Source organism: Strix aluco, chromosome 2, assembly GCF_031877795.1.
Source record: "Strix aluco isolate bStrAlu1 chromosome 2, bStrAlu1.hap1, whole genome shotgun sequence".
Lineage (NCBI taxonomy): Eukaryota > Metazoa > Chordata > Aves > Strigiformes > Strigidae > Strix > Strix aluco.
In genome coordinates this window covers 64828458-64856261 of record NC_133932.1, presented here as the reverse complement: position 1 = coordinate 64856261, position 27804 = coordinate 64828458, and the positions used below count along the sequence as shown (strand labels likewise).

The 27804-nt window shown below is 40.9% G+C and overlaps 1 protein-coding gene across 11 annotated transcripts in view; it reads right to left on the bottom strand.

Annotated features, from left to right (window-relative positions):
* Positions 1 to 25327, bottom strand: part of UBE3A (ubiquitin protein ligase E3A) — a 55419-nt gene extending 30092 nt beyond the window's left edge. The window contains exons 1-6 of one of the 11 annotated variants that reach the window (XM_074815018.1): positions 25211 to 25318; positions 20721 to 20928; positions 15053 to 15120; positions 7645 to 7791; positions 6914 to 7032; positions 3419 to 3463 (exon numbers count right to left, since the gene is read on the bottom strand). In XM_074815018.1, coding sequence (XP_074671119.1) covers positions 3419 to 3463; positions 6914 to 6933 — 65 coding nt within the window. In that variant the 5' untranslated portion in view covers positions 6934 to 7032; positions 7645 to 7791; positions 15053 to 15120; positions 20721 to 20928; positions 25211 to 25318. Of the gene's footprint in view, positions 1 to 3418; positions 3464 to 4537; positions 4609 to 6913; positions 7033 to 7644; positions 7792 to 15052; positions 15121 to 20720; positions 20929 to 21845; positions 21961 to 24752; positions 25104 to 25210 lie in introns of those variants that run through there. The other 10 variants (XM_074815020.1, XM_074815019.1, XM_074815016.1 and 7 more) reach the window with 10 other exon arrangements.
* Between the last annotated feature and the right edge of the window lie 2477 nt (positions 25328 to 27804).

Genomic DNA, 27804 nt, shown 5'->3' with positions numbered 1-27804 from the left:
TTTGAGCAACCTGATCTAGTGGAAGGTGTCTCTGCCCATGGCAGGAGGGTTGGAACTAGATGATCTTTAAGGTCTTTTTCAACCCAAACCATTCTGTGATATGATTCTATGATAATTCTCGAGTAGAGTTCAATGCAGTCTTATTAATTGATTAAGTTTCCTTAAGAGAATCACTGCCTGGCTAAATGATGCATTGCAAGAGGCTCTGAAAATAAGTTTTTTAATTCATCCTAGACAGATCACAGTATAACACAGTGCAAGGCTGCAGGTATACATAAAGATACTTTTTACATCTTTTCCTTCCAAGAATGGCAATAAAACAAGCAGCAAACACCACAAAAATACCTGTATGTGGCAAAGTTTGATATAGAGGCCATGATGAGCATATCCCACTGTTATGTCATGCAAACCCACCTGTGTGTTCAGCTATGAGGAAAGTAATTTAAGGCTTTCTATGTCTACAAAGCACTAGAATGGCATCTGAAAGTATCTGTCATGAAACACTAATTCTTACACAGTTACTGTATATATTTGCAATGGTTATAACTTGTTTTTCTGCAGCAGTCTCAAAATATACCAGAATTTTTATTTTGCCATTCTTTCAAGAGAAAGAAATCAGCTATCAAATCAATGTGAGATAACTATACATCAACTATAACTGTAACAACACTTTAAATGTGTTGTGTGTGTGTTCAACAACTTTAAAGAGAGGTTTCAAAACTGAAAAGCATCCCATCCTCAAAAACAGCAAGATGATGAACAAACAGAAAGCCATCACATCAAAATACCCAAACCTTTGCCTCGATATATGACAACAGACAATACACTGAGTGAAAATACATGAAGTGGTAAGAAGTCAAGTTATTGTTAAAGTAAACAATTAAAAATTATGTAATTTAGCACTAAAGAGGTTTTAAGAAAGTTATACTAATGAAAGCTGAAAATTAATGCAGACCTGTGACTGGAGCAGATAGAAGACACTGATCTTAAAAATTCAAAGACTTGAATGCTGAGGAAAAAGACTCCTAACTCTGAGCTAGCACCAAGATGTTCATCCTGTATAGAGTCAGAATTTGAAAAGCTTGGGATAAGCAAGACTTATCCATGGAAAAATTTACTTCATAAGAATCTAAAAGAGTCAGTAATTTTTTAAAATTTATTTTAATTCACACATGTGAAACATATGTGACTATGCTCTTGGTACAAGGCTTTGCAATGCAAAACACAGAAACAAATAAAGCAATTATATCAGCCAACCAGAGCAAAACCAATTTAACCATTCATTGTGCAAATAACAAAACACTTTTGTAAATCCCTGCATTTACTAATGAATCATAGGCAAGTAAATAACATAGTAACTACTTTAGCTACACAGTAGGCTTACAGGTCACGCTATTAGGCAGCCTGCCATTCCACCTTATGTGGCAAGAGCAACTATGTAGCAGGATTGCAGAAATTCTCTGTAATAGGTAATGTACACATCACATTGTGATACGGTTTTTAAAAATGTAGTTTTGCAAGTATATCATGCATTAACACTGTATAACTACTGCTCAAGTATGTGAATCCCTACAGCCTGACTGGCTTACATCTATTTTAGACAGATACCGGAAATCTACATAGTCAGGGCAACTAATCATCATTCTGCACCAAAAAATTCAGCTTTCACACAGAAAAGCATGCTATTGTAGACTATTTTTTCAGCTTCAGTTTTAAGGAGGATAGAACACACACAAAAAACCACTGTCAAACTGCTAAAAGGAAAACTGCCTTTTCTTCTGATTTATCATAGGTCCTTATAGAGTCTTTGTTTCACACCAGTAAAGATGCTTGTTTCTAACACATCTTTCCCTACAAAGTGCAAGAAGCAGTAGTCCAACTGACAGCATGCAGAGTGGACTACAGCCAGTCTACAGCCTGATTTCCCCCATTTGGCTAGTCCAGGGAAACATAAGAACACAACTCAACTTGCCGCAGGGCCAATAAAACACAATGCAGCAGGGACTGCTACTGAAGCAGGAGAAGAGACTATGGCAGGGGTTTTGCCCTGCAACCTCTGTCTCTAACACATGTCCACCTAGTGACAGCCAGTCAATCACCTCTCAGGTCTGGATCCCTGCAACCTGTACTCCTAAGAGCAGCTAGACAGCACTTCTGTAACAGACAGTATGAGAGAGGGAGAAGCAAATTCGTTGTCCCTGGAGGAATGCTCCTGCTAGTGCAAGAAAAAACTTCACTGTAGTGAATTGCTAAAAACACATGGAAAAAGTGATCCTTTCTCCCTTCTCATCACTTTTAAGGTTAGGTATGAAGTCCAGTGTGGAGGGGCTCACCTCAGCTTTGCTCCTCCCCAAACTGGACAGCTACAGCAGAGAAGTCCTTGAGCAATTCACACCATGTCCCTAGCCTGCAAAACATCCTGAAACTGGCATTCAGCCCACTGTGAGTAATGTGGTAGACCACGTGGGGGGAGGGTGTCAAGGAGACAGTTTAAGGTCAGAGAAGAAGTTTGTGGCAGAAGAGAAATGAACCCACATGTTTTGAAGCCTCAACGGTACCCTAACCACTGGGCTAAGCTCCCTCTATTATTTTGGAACTTGCGCTGTAAACCAGAAAAGCAGAGTTTGACGTTTCCCTACTTGAGTTCTATAATAGGATGGTTTGAATAGCTAGAAAAGAATCTTTGTTTGTTAACTCACAGAAGAATAAATTCTCAAATAATTTTTTTCTTTTTTTAAAATGGTCCTCTTAGTCCTGCAACCCCTTAGAATTTGAAATGAACATTTCAGCCTATCACAATCTCGCCTCTAGTTAATCTTGGCTTCTAGGCTAATGAAGAGACCAAAACAAGGTTCAGAACTGTGAGCAAGATGTTACATGAATACTTTAGTGAAAGATACTTTTCTGTTTCTAGAAGTAACTAGCATACAAATTTCCCAAATTAAGTCAGACTTTTTTTTTCTTCTTAGTTCAGCAATCCATCTGCCACAACAGATATCAGCAGGTATTGGTTGTGCCTTAGTACTGAAGCGTCTTCAAACACATGCAAGATATTAGTGAATAGCAGGTAGAAATCACACCCCTACTGTGAAGTCTCAATACAGGCCTGAAGATTTCTGACACTGTATTATGCTACCATCTACTGGTTCACATTAAACCTCTGAACTTTCCCTTCAACCCATTCATCCTCCAGAAAAAAAAAAAACCACAGAGCAAAACCCAAGACACACCACAGTTTCTACAGAGGCTTAAAATTACTTTTCCATACCAAAATACTAACTTGAAATTTTCTATGGTAATTCCACAGTTCTACTCAGCTTTTGTCATCTTCTTTTTAAGCAGGTGCAAGAGTAACTATTACATATGTTCCAAACATTTTTAAACAAGATATACCAAACTCATCCACTCATTTACTTACATTCGGCTAGTTTCAATGTTTTCAGAGTGAGGTTCTCCTGGTGATCTGCAAATACAGATAAAAAACCATAAACATTGTTTGTTGTTTTAAGTCATTACAATATGAAGAGCTAGGAAAGATGGAGAGTGATGATAATGTATTATTGCCCTAAAAGCACCAACTTTTATGCACTTGCACATTTAATTTGTTTGACCAAACTCCAGAAGACAGTTTATAACATAAAACCTGACAATATAATTAAGCCAAATTTCTCTTAGGTAGACAGCACATCTTCCCCACAGCTTACACAACAGCAACCATTAGAGAAGAGTTCTGCTGGCAGTACTTCCGTATTCAGGTTGCGTAGCGCACCAGTTCTGGGCTAATTCTTCATAACCACTTCTGTAACCAAAATGCGTACTCAGAGTTTATCAGTGATCAACTGTTACAAACAGATTCTCTGCACAGTTGGACTCTAAGAAGCAGCAGCTCAGAAGCAGGTCTCAACAGAATCTCAAAACAAATTTCATGCCTTTCTACTTGAATTTATGGACAAATCTCACAAACAGTTTTCTGTTTCTTCCTTCCAGCCAACAGGTCAGCCAGTAATATGCAGTTAGGTGTTATTGCCTGGCATTTTTGAACACACAAGCAGCTTGCTAACCCCTTTGACTTAATTTACAGAGTAATTTAAGGGGTATAGTTCCATATTAAGTAGGCTAAATTATAGCTGTTTAGCTCCTCCTTATTCCCATCTTTTTTTCTTATGCCAGCACTGAAGTAGTTAATTTTATTTTTTTTTTAGACAGATTAGTTTTTTCCTCCCTTCAGGAATTCCCCCTAACCAGTGAGTTTCTAGCCAGATAAGCCAGGAGACAAGGCAGTACAACTGCAGCAGTTTTGACTTCAATCACCTTAAGCTGCCTTGAAATCATATCCTGAAGAACCTTATCCAACCTTCACTTGGGTATAGGTTCTGGTACAGTTTACCAGAACTGCCATGCTGGATTTACTGTTTGAGGTGTAGAAATAGAGCACGGCCATTACAGTAAAACTCTGTAGCTTACATGAACAAAAATGTCTTTCATGACAGAGCTTTCTCAAAACAGAAATGAGCTAAAATCTGCAAATAGAACTCACTTTGTAGGTTTCAGCAGAGTTTGTTAGGGAACTTCAGTTAGCTCAGCTAAGCAGGCTTTGCCATAGCTATACTGGGGAAAAAAAAATAATCTTTGTTTGTTATTTTATTAATCTTTGAATTTCTGAATTTCTCTATTTACTATATGACTGACTACACTCTTCTAAATGATACTGGAAATCTCCACCTGCAGCCTGAAACATCTCCTTTTTTCCTATGTTTCATTGTGCTACCTTACTGGATGGTCCCTCCTATTAAAGCCTGGACTGTTCTCCGAGTTCTCTACTAAAATCTTAGTTCCTTTACTGACATACCAGATCTTAGCAACTTTCTGAATTTTACCAAACTGTACTATATTAACAGACCCCGTGCCTAGAAAGCATATCTGGCAGAAAACTTAAAATTCCTAGGCTAGCTAGGTACTATGCAGTGACAGATGATTCAGAACACAGGAAGTTACTTGTTTATATTTCACTAGGTTATAAAATTAAACTAGCAGTAGGGACAGAATTCTGAACTTACAATCCAACTAACTTTATAATCATACTTAAAATATAAATACCCTCTAACTGGAAAGTAACATAAAAACTGCCCAGTCTCAAAATTTGGTCCCTATTTATTCCCTTCAAATGATGTTTCCCTTGCTCATTAAAGTTCAGGACTGACAAGATAGTTGCTGACTATCTCAACAGCAAAACAAATCAAAATTTAATTTCCCTTCAACTCCAGTGACCAAAACAAGTCACTAAATACTTAGCAGAGAGAAAAGAATGTCAGTTATATTTTCTCCCAATTATTCACCTGTGCATTTAAGTGTTAGAAGCCATACAACCTGAGGAGCAGTGGAAAGAAGAGTGTTTATATTCATACTGACTAGCACCTCTATTCATCTTCAGGACTTCAGAAACTGATAGCAAAGAGCTTGGAAGGTTGAAGTGGTTGCTATCTTTGTTTTAGTCATAGGAAATACAACACAATGAAGCTTTAGGTAAGAGTAGTGCTTTAAGTTGCTATGAAAATACAAATGAAATAGTAGTGTTAAAAACACAAACATCAGAAGTATTAATCGCTTTGAGGCTTTAAAATACACAGCAGTATGAAAAGTTACAGAAAAAAAGCAGTTTGGCATCTAAACTTTGCATGGAAAAAAGGTAACCTGATGATTTGCAGTACAGACATGTAAACACATTTTGGATCCAAAATCTTTTCCTATCCTTATCATTCGTGTGAGTTTTATCTGGGATTTGAACAGACAGTGCAGTTCAGTACCTGCTACTCTGCAGAAAAAACTTCTTCTATAAGACAAACCATAAGAGAAGACAAAGTTTCAGTAAAGTTCAGAAAAAATAAAACCTAGCTGAGTCAAAAAAGGTTTGGTCCTCTTAAGGTATGTGGTTCTACAGAAAACAGGGATCAAATTCCTTCAGCTTAATGTTTTCTATAACATGAGCAGACCTACCATAACGATGATTTGCAGAACTATTAATGCACTTATTAACCCGAATTTAAAAGGTTTCAACTGACTATGTAAGCACCAAATAAAATGAGCTTTCAGTACTCATTAAAACAATGTGGAACATAATTTAATTACAGGAATTGTAGTTGTTTGTTGAGAAGCTATTTATTCTGCAATACCCAACTGTTTACAAACAAGATACCTTGTTATTCCTCTGAGCAGGCAACAGTACTGAAAAACAACTATATAGTATGGCAGGACGTCCTTTCATCATGCTTAAAGTCTGAAACAAGAGTTCTGTTCAGAGAAAATCTTAGAGCAAATGCTCTTATAAATTTTGGCTTTGAATTAGATCGCAGATACTGATCACAAGACACCAACTAATCTGAATACTGCAGTATGAGCTAGCAAATTCAAATGGTGGCTCACTTCCAATAACACAGGGAACAACTTCTCCATTCTGCAAGCCACTCCTTTTACCTCCACTGTACCTCCCAAGGAGAGAAAAATAAAGGTACGCAAGCCTACAAATTTTAACATCATCAAGCCTCCTGGACAAATACTTAAAAAGAAAATTGAACAAATTGCTTAAATAAGTATGCTGAACAATTTACACAGAATTCCAGTAGGACAGTAAAAATCACCAGAGACTTTTAAGTGATAGTATTACTCTTAAGAGGCATAGCACAGAGCACCACAGTGCTCCTATTTTAAAAAGCAGGCAGAGACAAGCTAAGTGAGCTTTGAAATCACTCTAAGCAAGAGGGTTAAGTCAACTTTGCCAGCTAACTTATCTTAAACAAACAATATACCTTAATACTATTTATAAAACTAACTTCAGGCCATACAGATGAAATACTTTTAAAATAAACATTACACTAAAAATGATCCTGAGAAACAGCACAATACACTTTATGCTTACCTTTTACAAGCTGTGGCCATTCGGTGACATCAGGGTGATCACAATTTTGAGTCACTGATTAAAAACGAGTTGTCACACCAGTCCTGTATCACGCTGGGCTAAGCATAAGCTTAACAACTCTAAACAAGTAAAAATAATTTAGTTAAAAGTCCTTACAAATTATTTTCAGCCAGTCCACTAAAAAAACATAAACCAGAAGAAAAATATTGATGCTAAGCATTGTTTTATCTTCAAGAGTAAGACCTACTGCACAAAAATTAGTTCATTTTTGAATGGCATTCTAAGATTTCTACAGTAACTCACTACAGTACACTCAGCTGGTGAACCTGAAAATTCATCAGCTTATTTTTAACCTCTCTGAAAAAAAAAAATCAAACCCCATCTCTTGGACCAGTGGAAAGCACCCAGCGTCAAGACAACTAGCATTCAAAGATCTGGAAGCACATGCGTAAATATGAACTTTGGTTTCTAACTACAATAAAATTCTAGTAGTTGTTTCCCTGCTACAACTCAATTAATAATATTTCCTAATGAGAATCTGTGTTCCCAGGGGAGCGACATGTAACTTATGCTTTGCTGTGTGCCTCTCCCCAAAATGAAATAAACTGAAGCTGTGTAAAAGTTTCAGAGGAGCAACCTTTGTTATCTGTAGCCAACCTTTTAGGTTCTTTGCTCCATTTACACAACATGTACTCTCTCCTCTCCCTTAAATTTTCAAAAGTGTATTTTACCTGTCAATTGTTTCCTGTGATCTGGCTCCACCGGTATAAATTGAAGGGTTGGTCCTTTACTTTGTCACGCAGGTGGCAGCCAATGATCACTCAGCAATACTCGTGCCCAGAGCGCCCTGGGACCACCCCAGCTGATTACTTCCATGGCTGAAAAGGAACCAGTTAGTCTCTTACCTACTACTATTATCTACTCTAAACTAAAGTTAACTGATAAAATATTTCCAACACTTAATTCACCCCATTCTCTCTCCCACCCAAGCTCCTAGGTGCACTTGACAAAGACTGTAAAGAAAAAAGGCCTCTGATGGAGAGTCAGATCACAAACAGCATTATTCACTTTCTGTTAATATAAACTTTTGATTAAAATTTAAGTATTATGACTGTATTAAGTAAACAAAAAGTTATCTTACTTTCTCTAAACAGCTGGTAGCTATGAAGACAGACGTCTGTACAGTATCTGAGAAGCTTATTCCTGTGGCTCTAACCCAGATGAAACCACACATTTGTAGGTTGCCATGCAGCAGAAGCCTCATACAGAAGCAAGGTGCACAAAGGCTAGAGAGCTATTGAGGGCACACCCGCAGCTCTCTACACCACCACAGTCATAATCTGGTGCAAATACTAAGGGAGCACATCAGACAGCTTTAAATGTTTCGGTAAAGAAAGCTTTTGTGCTTCAGTCCAACCTATTACAAGAGTCTTAGGTTTGATGAACAATCAAGCATTCTCAATGCTAATTTGTATCTGCTGACTTGTCAGAGATAGGAAATCACTGATCAGTAAAAGCAAGGCCCGTGATTTTCTGAAGTTTGTCAGAGAAACCTCTGACTTTTGCCACTCTACTACAATTTGCTATTCTGCTATAAACTCTGCAACAAAACAAACTTTGTATTAGTTTCGGAATGATGCTTATTAGTTTTATCAGGTACATTCTCTGAGGTAGAAAGTGACATTTAATTATTTTAACATCTGTAATATTTGAGTCTTCTCATCTACACACAAGTGCAGTTGACATAAGGAAGTAAAAAAGTAGCAGCCTACTGAATACCTCTGGAATAAAACAGAGGTTCTCTAGTACCTGTGTTTTACAGATGTAAACTGTCAAAGTTTAACTGAGTCAATGCCAGGAACACAGCACAATGAATAACAGTCAGTTGGAAAGGTTCCTCATCTGTCAACATTAAATGACAAACAGGGTAAAGATTTTCAAATTAATGTTTGCTGACCATCAGCTGTACAGAAAAACAAACAGCAAAAACCAAGATGCTGATGCAAAACTAAGAAACCTTAAAACACTGCTTATGGCATTCTGATTAAGACCTTACAATGCCTACTTTCAACCAAGCCTTAGCTTTCAAGAAAGAGATGCCTATTTTAAGGCAGTGCTTTCTTCTAAAGTTAAATCTAATTCTTGCTGCTTTCTGAATTGATGTGAAATGGCTCTGTGAAAATGCGTTTAGAAATTAACACTGCTTCTAGCTCTTTGCCCAAGTAAGTTTTAGTTTGCTGGTCAAAGAGGAGAGCAGTGTAATTGTCTAATGCCTCACGGGTTGGGAAACCTGCAGTCTGACTGCTGGAAGAACCAACTCATGTTCTGGAGTGCACCAAATCAATCACTCCCTACCTAGACTTGTGTCCTATACCACCCAGACCATGGGTAAAGGTTAATTACTGTAGTCTTCCATTCAAATGGAAGCACATTAGAACAACAGGCTGAAAGCAACCTTAGTAAAACAGGGTTTTCCTGCTGCTGTTTCTTATGGGAGGAGAGAACTCATGAACACAATTGTCAACAGTGAAGAAACACACGAAGTGTTGGTGCTGGATTCAAAAACCTTCAGATTTTGGAATGTTAAAGAACACGTACCGAGGTGGCAGCTCCACAATCATTGGCCAAGGCAAGTTTGTACCCAGGACTGACACAGATTCAACTCTGTTACTCAGATTTACCCCATCACTGAACATAGTATCTACAGCAGCTCTGTGAAGAGAGGCAGTATCCAAACTGGCATGAATCTCATCAAGCTAAAGTTAACCAACCAAATTTTGTAGTGAAATGTGTATCTACAAATTGAATTTATCGTAGATTAGAGCTGCAGATCTGTTAGTTGCAGCATTTCTAATCTGTTACAAGATACCTTAAAACTAGATTTACTGTACTGGGGTCTAAAAATCTCATGCCACTTTTCAACAATCCAGAGGCAAGAAACCTTAATGAATCATTTCCCCTTCCATTCCCTTCTTGTCCTACCTTCCCCACCTATCCTTGCTGACACTCCTGTGGGACAGAATATGATTGGCAAGGATTCCCTAGCACAAATGAAAGAATTCATTTTTCTAAAACCTTACTCATTCATGCATCAACAGAGTACTGTCTGCTGGCAAAGAGACCAGCACGTTGAAACATGGGGTGGGTGGTGAAGGAGACTGCCATCAAAGATCCCTTATTCTGAATCCAGTTTGAACAAAGGACATTTTGACTTCTGGATCCAAACAAGGCAGAAAAATAAACCTGGTAAGAGACTCAAAGGACACTACTTGATCAGAAAAGGGAAGCCACACTGATGAATACACTAACACCTTGGAAAATGGCATTATGAAGAACAGGAAACTGACCTAAATCAACTGCTTTTCTGTCACAGGAATTCCTTCACACAAAAAACCTCTGAATGTAATTCACCTTTTAGAAGGTAGGAACAGCAACCCCAGAGCAGATATTTATTATTATTACTCCAACTAATTTCTCTGGTCCTCACTCTCACGATTAGCATTGCTTACAGTTTAGGCTTTCACAGAGACACAGACCAGCTGAAGGTATCAAACGAACTTTGTGCCTGTGGAGTATGCCTGAGAAACCCGAGATGGCTGCTAGCTAGCTCTTTGGGACTGGGCAGGCTCCAGTAGCAACACACCTATATCTGCCTAGTGACTATTTACAAGGGGTAGATTCAACCAGGACTGCAACAACCCCTATTATAATTAGCAAGACAATATACAAGATCCATGCCTTCAAACCATATATCTGAAGAACCTTGTGTGGCTTGGAGTAGCCCTCATCAGGAGGGAACAGGATAAGTAATGTTTATGCAGCAGTTTGAGATAACACCCATTTCTCCAAGGTGGCAAATGTGAAGATTTTCTGAAAAGAATGTTCCTATCAACTCAGAAAGAGGGACGAAATAAATAATGAGTACAGAGCAAGAAGTCAGAAAACAAGTTCAGATGCATCAAACAGTGCTAAAAGCAACTTTGTTGCATAGCCTGATGAGATCTCTTTGCATATTTCATTTAATCTTGAAAGTCTGGAATCACAAACAGGAGCCAAGAAGAAGTCCCTAGCTTTAACATACAGAACCTAAAGCCACACCATGGAGAACCTAAGTACTTATTTGTCAGCAATCAAAAATAAAGCCAAAAACCTGCCAGCTACAAATCACTTAATTGAAAGTTGTTACTTACATGGATTTCCTACAGCTATTACTTCCCCTGTGTTATCTGATGTTCATTTTCTGTAACAGCATAGCAATCTGGCAGCTGACACCCAGTATCTGAGGTCTAGGAAGATCCCTGATAGGAGGAACACTTTTCTTATTTAAACTATAACTTCTTATTGACCTTATTGAAGAATAGGTGCCCTGGGAGGTGGCACTTGTAAGAATTTAAGTGTCCTTTACAAAAGAATTTTAAGTATTCACCCAAGTAATCTTTGATCAAAATTTTTTTTAAGAGTCTCTTTTTGACAGATGATCTAATGAAAACAGGGGTGATTTACCTGTACAAAGAAGTACCACGATCTTCCTTACCTTTCAGTGACAGAATTTGAGTTGCTTAATTAAAAATAAGCACCTCTCTCAAGAGGATAACATCCCTCTGAATCCCCCAAAAATGAATGTGACACATTTCCATAATGACTTTGAGTACCATCATGTAATGGACAGTCATCTATACAGTAAAAGGTGCCCTCAGAACTACCCTGGCTAGTGTACAACTTCAAAAAAAGGAACTGCCAACTAAGAGGAAAGCAGGCCTTTTATAATTTGAGATTGAATCAAGTGTCCTGAAGGAAACTGTAGATATTCACCAAATCCCTAAGTTCCATTTTAACTGTCACTTACAGGAAAAAAAAAAAAAAGAAAAAACCTAATAGGCATGTTTGAGCCTTAATTTCTTGGTAAAGTTGGAAACATTTACTTTTGTTGCCTGCATGCTGTTTCCAACACAGAAAACATGGAAAGACATAAGATTCCAGAAGTTTTCTTCAGGCAACTAATAGCAGGTTAAATTATCAATCATCCTGAAGTAAAATAAAACAGACACTAATAAAACCTGATCACATAAATCCTAATGGAGCTGCAAAAAAACAGTAGTAAGGCATCCATACAATGTTTCTTCCACTGCCTGGTAAACCAAACCATTCAACTAGTAACAACAAATAAAAAAATCACATAGAAGACCAAAAAAATCGGGTTCTATCCCAAGAAATGCCAATCTAAGTGACTAAGTGACAACTGATGAGCAAACACACATGTGCTCTCAGTATTACAGCTAGAACCACAAATATGATTCATGAAGGGTTACTGGAAAGGTGTCTGTTCATCTGCAAAAAGTATTTCAGACATGTTCAAAACTTGAGCCCAGTTCTTTAATTATTCAATATTCTTCAGAAATATTCCAGAATAGCAGAAAAGAGCCACAAAGACAGCATGAATATAGGAGAAAGTACCCTGTGACTAGATAATGTTCAGAGTTAATCAAGGTAATCAATATGGATACTGGAAGAAATCAAGTCCTCTCATAGCGCAGAAAGAATACATAAAAAAGATCTTCCAACTAAAAGAAAGCATATAAACCCCTCACATGACTAGAAACTGAAGGCTGAGAAATTCAAATTAGAGCAGGAACACAAGCATGCAGGATAGTGAGGACAGTTAACACTTGAATAAATTATCTGGGGTGGGGACCCAAATTTGCTACTATCTTCAAATTAAAGCTGGTTCCATTCTGAAATTTACACTTCAGTAAAACCACAATTTACTGAATTTAATAAAGGTAGAATTTGGTGCATCTCAATATACAGAGATAAACTACAGATTTATATAAAAGCTTCACCCTGTAATATCTGTATACTTACTTTGCCTTGATGACAATACTCCACAAATCACAAAGTAACAGAAAAGGTCTAGTGTTTGCTCCTGTTCCCTCCTCTTGCCCCAAAGCTAAAGGCCTGTGAGTTATGCTCATTTTCTACAACTGCCCCCGCAACTGTGGACATTAGATTTTTCCCTTCAACATTTGTTTTTGGTTTGACATTTCAGTAAGATCATACATGTATTTTATTCACCTTTGTAGAGGAGGGGAAGACCTGAAATTATCTTTACCTTCTGCATTTTTCACTTAGACCACATCTGATTTTAATTCCACTATACATGCTCCTTATTTTTTGCAGCAGAACCATTTGTTTCTATGTCAGTTATGCCTGCTACTTCAGGCTCCCTCCAAAATGATATACAGTTATGAATGGAAAGTCCCTCCTACATCAAGAGGTGAAATCCAATCATCTATTTAAATTTCTTTTAGTAGCTCTCCTTTTACTGGCTAGGTATCAAGTTAAGTTATTTTCCAAACAGGTGAGTTTTACAGCTTCACTTCAGCTTTAATATTTGAACTTTTATTCCACCTGTCCTTTTGCTTATCCTCTGTTATTTTGCTTTCTTTTGCCACCCATCTTTCATGCAGCCTTCCAAGTAAAGTACCTTTCTGTACACCAAGTTCTTCAGTGTCACCAGCATGTTTTGTTTATATATAGTTTAGATTAAAACCAAGCAATCATGCAATTCTGTAGCATAACATTCAGCTTTTCTGATGTTCTATTAGTATTCATTACTCACAAGTTGGGGGGGATTACAGGGGGATTCTTCATCAATTTATGAAGCGCATACCATTACAAAGACTCTATGCATACATACAGTGGCAAGCAGTTAAACACTCAGAAAAAAGCAGCCAGCTTAAATAATGGCAATAAAGAAATAATGGCTTAGGTTTGAAGAGCCATCATACACACAACCGGTATTGAAACTGGAGAGCAAGAAGCAGGTGGGTGGTCCCAGTGGTGCTGTGGGTGCAAAAATGAATATACACTACCTGCCAGATGCCTGCTAGAGTAAAGGACCAATCTACACAATTCTCTCAGGAACATCTGGATTGTGGTAACATAACGTTATAGCTTTTTAAGAGATTTACAACTTTTAATTAGCATACACTATATTTAAAGTTTTGGCTTAGATTTAATCATTTTAGCTCCTCTCTATAGCTTCCTACTAAACTTAAAAAAACCCAGACACTCAACAACCCTTCTGCAAGGTTGAGATTTCAAAACTTTAAATATGTTCCTATGTTAAGTATCTTCAAAAGAAAAATCTAGGTATAAACCCATGGCATATTAAACTCGTATCAGCAGTTACTGAGTTCTTCCCCACATTTTAAGTGGTTAAAAAGAAAGTACACACATAGCTTAGAAGCAGTTGTTGAAATTACTACATACAATTTTATATATGCATTAACAGACCTATTAATATGGTAGAAAAATGAACTTAATTGTTTTTCTGAATGCACCAATGCAAAAAGTTTCAAAAATTCTCTATGTACGCAGCTGCAGAACTACACATCTTAAGAAATGCTGCAGAGTGGTGCTGTTATTCTGTACTACCAGATATCTCCACAGGACTACATCAGAATAAAGTCAGAAAATGGAAATTAAAATAACTACAAGTTAAAATTCCAACCTTGTTGTAATACATTTACATATTTTTAAGCTGGCTGGATATTTAGGAGCCTAGACAAGAAGAGATACCATGTGCCATGGGCTCATGTTAACACTGCTTATGAAGGTTACATTTCTGTATTTCCTAACATTCCAATTTGCAAATTTGACTTACACTGATGTTTGCTTATGTTTTCTACTTATTCTGAACTTACATTTCAAGTCATACCTAAAAACTGTACAAGCCTCACTATAAATACACTCAGCAAGGCAAAAAAAACCACCCCACCAACTTTCAGTAACAGCGCCAATTCTTATCCATCCATGGAGAAATAGATGAATGGTAGCAACATGATGCTGAGCTTGTGTAACAAATTAAAAGGGAATTCATCAGTGTTTATTTTCTTTATTTTTCTTTTTTTTAATTAATCATTATTTATTTTCTCCAAGAAAAATCAAATAACTCTGTTCTCTAGAAAAATATGCCTAATTAATATCACAGTCAAAAGAAATACAGGAAAAATTAACATGTGTTTCTTCCTGAACTTATCTTCAACTTTTTTTTTTTTAAATCAAGGAACAAAAGTGTAATTATTTGTTATTATAATTATTAGCATACACAAAATATAAGTGAAAACATAAACATACCATATCTTTCCAGAGCTGCAGAAACAACTTCTTTCAAATTCTAAAATAGACTTCTACAGTTCTTGTACCTATAATGCAAAACATTACATTTCAGTTTTTGCACTATGCTCCATACAACTTCAAAGCAATACATTCAAGAATGGCCATTCAATTAGTCACAAGTTTGCAACTAACAGAAACATATACTTAGAATTCTAGAATAGAATCACAGAATATCTCAAGTTGGAAGGGGCCCATAAGGATCATTGAGTTCAACTCCCTGCTCCTCCCAGGACTACGGAAAACAAAATCATATAACCTCCCAAACAAAATCATACTCCCCATAAAAAACACAACAGAAAATACTTAGCATGTTAGGGAAACTACAAAAGCAGAAAGTCCATACACACAATGTATCCTATTCTTTCCTCTGTAGTGATGCAATAGAGTTTTACAATTCCATTCATCCAGTTCATTATAAATATCCATTTCCTCCTTCTGGAAGATTCTGGTAATGTTTCTCCCTCCCCCCCCTTTTTAAAAAAAAAAAAAAAAGAATTGGTATTTATAATTATAAAAAAACAACACTCCAAAGAAGTCACAGATAGAACCTCATCTTTGTCCTGGCTGCACAAAACTGCTGGAGTTTGATGAGATTTCCTATAAATCATTCATTTTCAGGGAAGCCATAATTAACAAGGGACACACGACTAAAACATGTACCAAACATTTTCAGCAAACACCTAAAAGCACAACCAATTTCAGGGGAAAAAGTGACAGAAATAGGTATATAGGCATATAACTAAAGAACCTAGTAATTACTTTCCAGAAAGTTACTCATTTGACACAGAGTATCACGCTTTCAGTACCATGAAGGTCTAATACTTAATTTCTTGGTTCCAAAACTCTATTAAGAACAAACAAATCCAATGCAGCTGATCTAGGCTGATCTCTGATACAGATCCGAGTTCCCACAAAGGATACCCTGATCTGGTTATCTTAAAAGTACATTCAGATTTGTCTTAAAAAGATATCAAAACACAGGGAACCCATCCAGTACCAAAGGCCCAATTCGTTATCCGGGATGTGAAATGGGATGATCCTGGACTGACACAGTCATGCTGTAAAGCTCTACAGCACTAATAGTTTGTAGACAATTTCTTGTGTTTAAAGAAGAAAGTTAAATAGGGCACCCTACCCATTTCATGAAAAAAAAGACTGCTATTTCAACAAACAATTACGATAATTATGTGAATTTATGTACAATTGGGATGAGTTAATGTTATGCAACCGTGTCAATAAAACTTTACTATCATTCAGAAGAGAAAAAAGAATACATTTATCTGAAGAATGAGACAGTAACTGATGGCTTTCCTGTTCAGAGGTGGCGCTTCCACTCCGTATCAACAGCAGAAATCCAGAATATCTATCTTATATTCTATTAAAGAATAATTCTTCATTCACAGTGACGCCATTGAGCCTACTCTGGTAAAAGTAGTCTGACTAATGTGACCAATGTTTTCACACCTTGTATCACAGGACTTCCAGCTTAAACGCCAATGTACATATTTGTTCATGTACACACATAGAGCAATGTCATTTATATAAAGTTCACTCACTATCCTCTAAGGTACAGAAGCACCAACTTGCAGCATGCACAGAGTATAAACAGAGCACAAAGTATAACATGAAGAAGTATCACAAATACATCTATCAGGGATCTTATGATTATTGCCCAGCAATAGGAGAAAAGAAAACAAAGGTTCCCAACATAACTGAAGCTATGTTGCTTAAGACAGTACAATTTACAGAAGAAACAAGACCACAGTTTGCTTAACAACACATAGCTAGCAGCAGAAGAGCAAGTAATTCCAACAGCACGAAACTGAAGCTCCTGAACTTCCAGTTCTCTTTCCTCAATCTTCCCCCACCAGCTACCACCAAGGCAGAGCAGGAGGAGATCAACAGTTTACTAAAAAGATTTGCTCAAAGGCTACATGACCAACAACAAAATCAAATACAGAATCTGTAACACTTGTCTGAAAGGAATGAAAATAATTTCATGAAGTCAGATGTGCTTTAACATTCACCCTTAGTATACTTAATAATTAGCATTAAGCCATATCTGCCTAAAGAAATGCAAATGGTAAATGTGACTAAAAGCATGGCTAGCACTATTGCTTCCACTCAACATAAAGAAATCTTGATCTGTCACATGACCAGAGCCAGAAGAGCTGCTTGTTTACAACTATGTCATACATTTTCAATAAGAAAGAGACTTCAAAGCACACTGAATGACATTAACAAAAATGGCAAGCTACTGAACTAACCAAACTCTAGCATACAGAACTGCAAAATATTTAAGAAATTAATTATAAATTATGAAAAATACTTTGCAACTATCATGTCTGACTTGATGAAAGACATAATGAAATCACCTCTATCAGGTGCTTAAACGATGTTTTCCACTTTTTTCTTTTTTTCCAATAACTGTCATGAGACAGGAGAAGAAAAAATTCTGAGCGCTACCCTAAAGAAAATGGTATTTTACCTAGTATTATAGATTCTCTAACACAATTTCAAATAGCTAAGTTCAAATAACAGTCATTTTCTTCCACGACTGACATTCTTAATATAGTGACATTAGCCAAATATAAACAGGTATTCACAAACATTCTTTCTTTCACTAAGACATTCAGGTCATAGGAACCATGCAAATAGAGTATTTATCACCACACCTTTACAATGTAAAGGGCTCAACTTCCCCAACCAAGGAATACCAGTATTTCACAGAAGTGATACGCTCTCTTAGGAGCTCCTGTGTCCTTGAACTCTGATGGGACTTGCAGGTTGCGTGGACTGTATGTATGTATTTTTATGGTCCACAATAGGCAAATTTTGCTACAACAGCTAAAACACATCTAGGTGCTGTTACTGCAGCCAGTGTATGCTGGCATACCTTGGACTTTCTAAAATAGGGTATGGGTATATACACATATTAAACCACAATATTCATCACCAAGACTTCACTAGGAAATAAAAAGTAATCATTATCTGAATATGGCTATACAAATAAGAAAGATGAAAACATCATATTGGGAACAGAAATTCTGAAGTAGTGATAGAACTCTTCAGTACTATCTAGTTTTGTAAGTTTTTGATACCTTTTAAGAAAATGAGAAATACCACACTGCAAAATCAAACTATTTTAAGTACTAAAGTACTCAAAGTTCAAACACATGACTAACCATAATGCAAAATAAAAACTTGTCTACAACTACAGTAGCATTTCCTGCAGTATTTTGACCTGCAGCCCATTTTAGAAGTTCAGCTCCTTTAAGAGCCACTCTAACACTCCAAGTCTGCTGAACTGCAGCTGCTCCAACCTGGGTCCCACAGAGCATACCAGAGCAGGAATACACAAGTAGCGCCAGAGCCTGGCTGCCCAAACAAGTCTGGCATCCCTCAGCACCACGCAAGCTTGGCAACGTGTTACAGATAGCTCTCGTGCCTCCCCTGCACACAGCTCCTAAAGGTAAGGGAGAAGGGGTGTTTATTTGTCATTCCAATCTCTTCATTTCACCAGTTTCTTGGTGTAATGACTATCAAGGAAGTATCAACAAGTCCAAAAAGGGGTCCACCAAAGGGAGTAAGAGCGTAGTCTCCTCTGTGAAGGAGAGATGAAGAACTAGCTCCACCCCTTAACTCTACCTTGGTCAAGACAGCAGAAGTCCTGACACATTCCTCACAGGACACCAGAATGAAAAACAAACCATGTGGACTAATCACTGCCAGTTATGCAACAACCACCAAACCCAAACAGAAGTTCCATGATTTTCTGCTTGTGATCCCACTGGTTGATTCAAGGCCCACCAAGACTGAACCTCTATTGGGTTTCAAACTAACTTGTTGTACCTTATAGTTTTTGATAGACTTCAATTTTGTCTTATTTAGTTACTTAGGTAACAGCTCTGAAATTAAGTCACACAAGGATTGAACATGAAGGCACATAGAGGACAGGGAGGTGATTTGAGACAGCCAGCACAGCTTCACCAAGGGCAAGTCTTGCCTGACCAGCCTAGTGGCCTTCTACAATAGAGCGACTATATTGGTGGACAAGGGGAGAGCTACAGATGTCACCTGTCTGGACTTCTGTAAGGCCTTTGACATGGTTCCCCCACAACATCCTTCTCTCTAAATTGAAGAAATACAGATTTGATGGGTGGACTGTTTGGTGGATGACGAACTGGTTGGATGGTTGCACCCAGAGGGTAGTAGTCAATGGCTCAATGTCCCGATGGAGATTGGTGACCCTCAGTGGTGTCCCTCAGGGATCTGTATGGGGACCAGTACTGTTCAATGTCTTCATCAGTGACACAGACAGTGGGATGAAATGCACCCTCAGCAAGTCTGCAGATGACACCAAGCCGAATGGTGCAGTTGACACACCTGAGGGGAGGGGATGCCATCCAGAGGGACCTGGACAAGCTCCAGAACTGGGCCTCTGTGAACCTCATGAGGTTCAACAAGGCCAAGTGCAAGGTCCCCGACATGGGTTGGGGTGACTCCTGGTATCAGTATGGGCTGGAGCATGAAGGGATTGAGAGCAGCCCTTCACAGGAGGACTTCGGGGTACTGGTGGATGAAAAGCTGGACATGACCCAGCAATGTGTGCTCACAGCCCAGAAAGCCAACTGTATCCTGGGCTGCATTGAGAGAAGTGTGGCCAGCAGGTCGAGGGAGGTGATTCTCCCCCTCTACTCTGCTCTCGTGAGACCCCACCTGGAGTACTGTGTTCAGCTCTGGGGTCCCCAGCACAGGAAAGACACAGACCTGCAGGAGCAGGTCCAGAGGAGGGCCACAAAAATGATCAGAGGGCTGGAACACCTCTCCTATGAGGACAGGCTGAGAGAGTTGGGGTTGTTCAGCCTGGAGAAGAGAAGGCTTTGGCGGAGACTTTATTGTGGCCTTTCAATATTTAAAGGGGGCTTATAAGAAAGATGGGGACAGAGATTTTAGCAGGACCTGTTGTGATAGGACAAGGGGTAATGGTTTTAAACTAAGAGGGTAAATTTAGACTAGAGATAAGGAAGAAATTTTTTACAATGCAGGTGGTGAAACACTGGAACAGGTTACCCAGAGAGGTGGTAGATGTCCCATCCCTGGAAACATTCAAGGTCAGGCTGGACAGGGCTCTGAGCAACCTGATCTAGTTGAAGATGTCCCCGCTCACTGCAGGGGGGTTGGAGTAGATGACCTTTAAAGGTGCCTTCCAACCCAAACCATTCTGTGATTCTATGAAAAAAAGTAGTATGCTCTATATCAAGCAGCTAACTGGTACATCAGTTCAAGTTTGTACTAAACCATCACCGCTGTAATTCACCTCTGGAACAGTCCCACTGTTGACACACTACACGAGCATGATTCTCAAAAGTAAAGTACATGAACATAGAGCATGTTTTTAAAGCTGTTTGAATGGATGCAAACAGTAACACTTTTTGATTAAAAGTCTTGAACAGCTACACACTGTGAATACCCTTTTCAAGCCATCAGATTACAAAAAAAAAAAAAAAAAAAAAAGAAGAGTCCAAACCTCTGCTTCACTAACTAGAAGTTTCTCTTAAAACACATATACCTCTGTTCTAAGGAAATGCAAGTTGCTTCAAAAGAATCAGGTCACCCCTCTTACCTAAGACAGCGAAGTGAGGGTCCAGAGGGAAGCCACCCATTTAGTTCCACTCAGCTGAACAACTGCAGCTTCTCTTAATTCTTCACCACTCTGTAAAACATGGGTAAAGAACCATGCAGGATGGTAACGGAAAGAGTATCGGTAAAGACTGACTTCCACCCCTTTCCTCCATGTAGCAGTTTGCATAATACAGGGAAGCAGGCTCAACCTATTAAAAGTAAGAAGTAGTTAATGCTTCCTTTAAGAAATTCATTCATAAGAGTATTTGTGAGACAGAACACTATGGTAATGTTTAATTTAGAATGTAATTTTGCAACCAGTAAGTTATTTTGTCAATAAGTTCTGTCACTCCTAGCCACAAGAAGGTGGAACTATTCAAAAATAGCAATTTAAAGTGCTATTCGGTCATGTGTTACATTGCCAGGCATGAATCCTGGATCCCAACAGTACTTGATTTTATCTTTCTTATATTTCTCCTATGAAGTTATTTTCCTGAAGAAAAGTCTCACCAGCTGGTATAGCTACTGAAGTGTTGCTTCATTACAAAATATTACCTTTACACTGCATTTGCCGACTTTGTGCTAACCAACCAGATACATTACACACATTACTATTCATACGAACCAGCTTTTTCCAAACCTTTATTCATGGACAATACAGCCTTACGAGGCTGTCAGGCACTGCCTGTAAATACAGGAAGTTAATGAAGTAAATGCTAAGGTCAAAGTATTTAAGGTGACAAAAGTCACTTCAAACACGCGATTTGCTCACTGCTGTTGTCTCTGGGAACCAACTATTTAGCAAAGCTTACACCACTCTCCTGGGAAGTTGGAGAAGGAGATTATTTTTTAAAAAAGCAAACATTATATTCTAAATTATTTGATAGCAAATGTATTACCTCTCTCCTTCCATATACAAATCAGAATTTGATTAATGACAGAAAACCTTTCAATGCTGCTTCTCTATAAAACTCATGACTACCTTAAATATACTGGATACTTCAGAAAAAGTGTAAAACATACCTCCTTTGTTTAAAAATCAATATCAATTCATTAACTAAAGTGAAGGAAAAACCTGGCCCATGGTACCAGAAACAAAGATTGACACTGGAAATGAGATACATGCCTCCATACTTTAGGAATTTTCTCCCCTTGTCCCTCAATTGTATCTTCTATTTTTAAGAACTAGTGGCTTTTGTCTTCCAGTGTATGAATACAGTGGTGTGGGGAGGGCGAAAGACATTTCCTGCATTTAAAAAAAAAGATGAATTCTCTCTGGACATTCACTAAGTAAACTGAAACCAAAAGTAGCAGAGGTTAAAAAATAAAATCACCTTTCCTGCATAGCAAAAACTAAGATGATGTATATTTACAAAAATGTAAACACTAAATTTGGTCCATGATAAGTGTCATATCATGTACTACACTAATTATTGTTTATACAAAATGTTATATGCTTAAACATGCTCACAATTAAACATGTTTATGACTATTAAAACTTGACTCAAAGATATTTCCCCCCCCACAACTATGTATTTAGTTAAGTAGAACCTGTGAATTCATACAGAACTATTGAAGAACACATCAACAAAGCACATATTCATAATGAAATAAGCATGACTTTATACTGGGGTACATACGTCATTTCATATTTCTGAAGCAGGTTTTCTCCTAGTGAGGTTAAATGAAAAGAAAGAAAACCTGGTTTATTTTCTCAAATTAGTTAGACCAGGGACAACGTCAAAGTGCTCTCTAACAGGGACTCTAACAAGCTGAGCACATCTCTAGATGTATTTAACATATACACACAGTTTTAAATTCCGTTCACGAAAGAATCATCATTTGCATATGTCTTTAAGCAGCAGCAGTAATTTAAAAAAGACTAAAAGTTTTGTTTGCTATTAAAAAAAGGATCAACCCCACACAATGTTACAGTTCTGAAGAGGACCTGGACTGAGAGATCTAGGCTTTGAAATACACTGCTGTGAAAAAGTTAAAACACATCTGTTTTTTCTAGCCTGCCTTTCCTTTAGTCACTTTTTTTTTTCTCTATGCCATCACACAATCATACCCCTAAAGAACCCCAAACAAATCAAACCATTTCTTTTGCCATCTAACTCAGTGCTTTTATTTCTAAATTCCTGGGAGATACTCAGGATACTCAGTGAGGAGAAATAAGAAACAACTCTGGTAAACAGAAAAAGAACTTGTTAATTCCAGTATGAAAGATGCTACATTAAATAGCAAACATTTAGAGTGGAATGGAAGGTATTCATAAAAGAGAGATGAAGTATCTGTAATACTGCATGGAAAGTTTCAATTAAAGGTATTTTTCAGCCCTGTAAACCTAAGCAGTGTTCTAGCTTTTCTTCCAAGGTTTATCTGTATTGAATTGACAGAACATTACTGTTACAAAGACAAGTCATAAGCACTGCAAACTGCATCTGTTTTAAAAGATGTGTGAGGAAAATCATCGAATATCCATAGCAATTTGGTAATGCACATTTCATATTTTGAATTCAAACACACTCATTGAACTTTGAGTTTCACTGTATTTTCAAATTTTTAAAAAAGTACCTTCAACTGTTTCCAAGATGAAAGGGCACAGCATATTTAGTGCCACCATGCAAACCAAGCACTTTGTGAGAACTATAAAGCCCATTTTCCAGTCATTTTCATTCTTACCAAGAGGTACCTCTCACCACCTCCATTATTTTCCCCCAGTCATACATGTCTAACAATGCAGTTGAACTTAAGAATGTTCCTTCTCCCTTAGCAGGGAATCTCTCTCTAACTGGATGCTACCTGCATGAATTAGGAACTTAATCTTATCTTTTAGACCTCTCCCTTTCAAACCAGTCAAAAAAAAAAAAAGATAAACTGACAATACAATCACGTAGGACTTACTTTGTTAGGAAATCAAAGCTAAAATCAGGTACAATTTCCCACTGAGGAACTTTTTGGTAGACACGCAAGAGGCATAGTAAAACTAATCTGACAAGCTGATTCTCACAGATCCTCAGGTTTGCACAGACTCCGACAGAGGTAGGGAAGTTTCCATACAGACAGAGGGACCATCCCTGAAGTGATGTGTAAGACACAGGCTTTGTCCCAGAATTAGAACATTGCTTACGCAGAAGGAAACATAAACAAGTATTTTCATTAATTGGAGAAAAAATAAAAAAGCTTAACTACAAGTCTATAGATTACAGGGTCTCGCCACTTAAAGGACAGTTGTGGAACATGTTTTGTTTCCTAAGCAGTAGTAACTTCTGAATGACCACATCACCTCACCTCAGACATCTGATTTACACATCGACTGTGAACCATAACAACCCATAGAGTTTCTTTAATAGAAATACTGCAGGTACGCTCAAAACCTGAAGCCCAGAAAGTCCTGCAGTCAGCAGTGACAGATCACATTTATCAGCAAAGCAGCCTGTTCACAGGTTAGCAGATCCAACTCTTCAGACTGGACAGAAGGTAAGACAAGCAAGCGAACACACCTACTTGGTTAAGCAGGCCTTGCACACTGGTTACGCACCCTCGCAGTACTTCACATACCCCCACCTCCTCGCCCGCCACAGCCAGCCCTGCCGAAGGCACCGAGCCGCCCCATGCCCGCAGCAGCCCCGCGGAGCGGGCACCGTCGCTGCGCCGCTCGGCCCGGCCGAGAAACTGAGGCAGGGGCCGGCTGGGTTCACCCAAGGGCGCCCAGCAAGCCCGGTCTCCTCGGGGGGCGGGCTGAAGCCCGGAGCCACTCGCCCGGCCGGCCTTCCCGCTTCTGGGGAGGAACGGGGCGGCCCCGCACCCATGTGCCTCTGGGGGAGGAGGGAGAGGACCACCGAGGCCACTCACCCCTGCCGCCGGCGCCTCCCGCCCGCCTTCCACACCCCCGCTGGGGGATCGACCCGGCGGAGGGAAGCGGGCAGGGCCGCCTCCCGGCTCCCTCCCCTCCGGGGCCGGCGTGAGACGGGCGCCATCCCCCCTCCCGGCCCTCCCCCGGGCCGGGCGCTGCGTAGCGCCTACCGACCTGGGCGCCGCGGCCTGCTGCTCCCGGTCACTCCCGCCGCCGCCGCCGCCCGGGCTCATGCGGGGGCCGCGCTGCGCTCGGGGCCGGGCCGCAGGCGAGGAGGCGCCGCCGCCGCTGCCGGTGGAGCCGTCGGGGCCCCGGGGCGGAGGAGACGGGGCCGCGGCCTGGCAGGGCGGGGAAGGGAGAGGCGAGCGGCCTGGCGATGCCGGCGGCGCGGCGCGCAGGGGCGGGAGGGCGGGCCGGGCCCGCGGGTGCGCCTCCTCTCGCGGACTCGCTCGCTCTCAGCCCGAGCCCCGCGCCACCATCTTGGGAGCAACGCGGATATCGGCGCGGCGCAAGCTCGGAGGACTCACGGCGGGCGGGGGTGGGGGGTGCAGGAAGGAGGACCCGCTGCGTCCCGGCGTGCAACGCGGGCGGGGGCGGGCGGACGAACGAAGCAGCTGCGCCACGCTACCCACCGCGCGAAAACCATCGAGTTCCCAGCCCGGTTCCTTCCTGCCTTTTTCATTCGCGGCGCCCGGCGGAAGGGAGCCGGGGCGGCGCCCGCATGCGTGAGGCGCGAACCGCCATCTTGGAAGAGGGCAACGGGGCGATGGGATGGGGGGGGACAGCTACAGCGCGCGGGGCGGTGACGGAGCGGCGGGGCGGAGCTCGGAGAGGCGCGTGCGCAGGCCCGAGGGCGATCCCCGGGGCGGGGTGGGGGAGGGGGGAACGCGGCCGTTGGCGGGGCAGGCGGGGGCACACCCGCCCACGCGCGCCTGCGGGAGCGTACGCGCCCACGCACGCACACGTACGTACCGACAGGCACACGCGTGTACGTACACGGCCACACACGCACGTACGTACACAGGCATAACCGCTGGGGGCGCGCACGCAACCCCTACGGAGACCTGCGCGCGCCCGTGCTCGTGTGTACACGTGTGCACGTGCACGCGTTATACACGCGCGTCTGTCTGTGCGCGCACTCCCATACGCAGCAGGTGCAGGGACACGCGCGCAGCCGCCCCCGGGCGCAGGTGCCCCGGTGCAGGCAGGCGAGCGCGCGGCCGTGGCTGTGGCGGGCGAGGAGACCAGCCGCCACCCCCTCCTCGGCGAGGTCCCCGCCGAGCTCGGCCACCGCCAAGCCCCGCCGCGGTGTCGGGCCCGTCCGGCGGGCCCCATGGCAGCCCGCCCGGCGCTTATCAAGTCCAGCCCGGGCAGGGTGCCAGGGCCGGCTGGCGGGAGGGAGCGCAGGAAGGGGAACGGCCGGTGACCTCTGGAGGGGAGCCCGCCCTGGATCCGTCTGCTGCTGCCGCCGCTGCCGCCGGCCGAGGCACGCGAGGACAGGCAGCGCCCGGCCTGGCCACCCCGGCCGTGTTGGGGCCCCTCGGCAGGCGAGGGAGGAGAGGATGGGGAGAGTAAGGGCTGGGTGGCTGGCTCGCGGCCCCGCGCAGGGAGGGCCTTGCCCTCGGAGCCTGGAGCGGCGGGCAGAGGGCCACCATGCTGTAAGCTTCAGCCACCAAAAGCCTGATGTTACTCACACCCAAACCCCTTGTGGGGCACAGAGGGCAGATGGGGCTGGCAGGGCTAGTAGGGTGACAGAGTGGCGAGGCCTGGGCATGCGGCCCTAAGGGTGGGCAAGAACCTGGCAGGTCCTGAGCAGCCCTGCCTGAAGCCTGGCTTGCTCAACTGCCCCTACAAATAATTTTTCTTTGCTTCTTGGGTCATTTCTTTCCCGCCCCTACCTACACCCAGCCCTATGTGTTGCAAGTATAATTTCTGAGGGATTTTAAAAGCCCAAATAAAATTTTACTTGGCAGGTCAATGTTAAAAGCAGATCGATCGAATAATTTCAAAATTGGGCAACATACAATATCTGAGTTTTGGGGGTTTTGACTTTTTTTTAGGTACTAAATATGTGGAGCTGCAATCAGAGAAGCAGGGGAAGGAGTAAGTAGAAATAAAAATGGAAAACATACCTGAATCTTTTTTACATTATCCCTTAATAAAGGAAATTAAATAGAGGTGGTTCTACTCTGGCAAAGAGTACACTTATTTTTTAAACATTGTAATCTAGAAGCATGAGAAGTTCTTAAATGTTAGAATAAGCTTAAAACCATAAACATAAATTCTCAAAGCATGATACTGAAGCCAAGTATTTGTTCTGAGCCAGGAAATCTGTGTTTAAGATCTTTAAGAAGACATGGATACATTACAGTTTTTAGCACAATTTTGGAAGACCTAATGTGTATGTTACAGGGTAATACCTGGTAAAACCAGTGGGCTTGAACTGCCTTGTTACAAATAGCGCACAGAGTCCTGGTACTCACAAAGAAGATGGTGGGCAGATATATAATTGGAATATTAAGACTAAATAAAGTACTCTTGTATTTCAGTGTGGTCTGAAAGCAGGGTACATTGCTGTGCTCAGATGGACATCGGTATTCATTAAAAATAATCACTGAAACAAACACAGACTTCTGCATCTGGAGGCTCTCTCCCACACAGTAGCAAAACCTGCCAACTTTGATATATTAAAATTTCAGATTCAGGACAAAGTTTATTGTGCCATGAGCTTTCCTGTTACCTCAGAAATAATAATACGGGGAAAACTGGTTCTGGAGGATGCACTGTCTTGCTGCTTTTCCCTTGCTCTGTCGCAGAGCCCACATGTCCAGTCCTTATCTCCTGCTTCACTATAAGGATGCTATGGGGAAGCATGTCACAGGCTAAAGTCCAAGTAAGCAACACCTTCTGCTGTCCCTTTGCTTACAGAGCCAGTCTTCTCATCACAGAGGTGCTCAGGCCAGTAAGGCATAATTTGCTTTTGGTAAATCCATGTTGACTGTTCCCAGTCACCTTCTTGCTCTTACTGAGTCTGGAAATAACCTCCCAGACTTTCAGGTGAAGCTGATCAGCCAAAAGTTCCTCAGATCCTCCTTGCCTCTGGCCCTTGGGGACCTCCCATGAACACCAACACGATCATTCAGAGATGACAGAAGGTGGACTCACAATGACATTGGACAGCTCTCAGTGTGCTTGGTTGCTTCCCATCCGATCCCATGAGCTTACG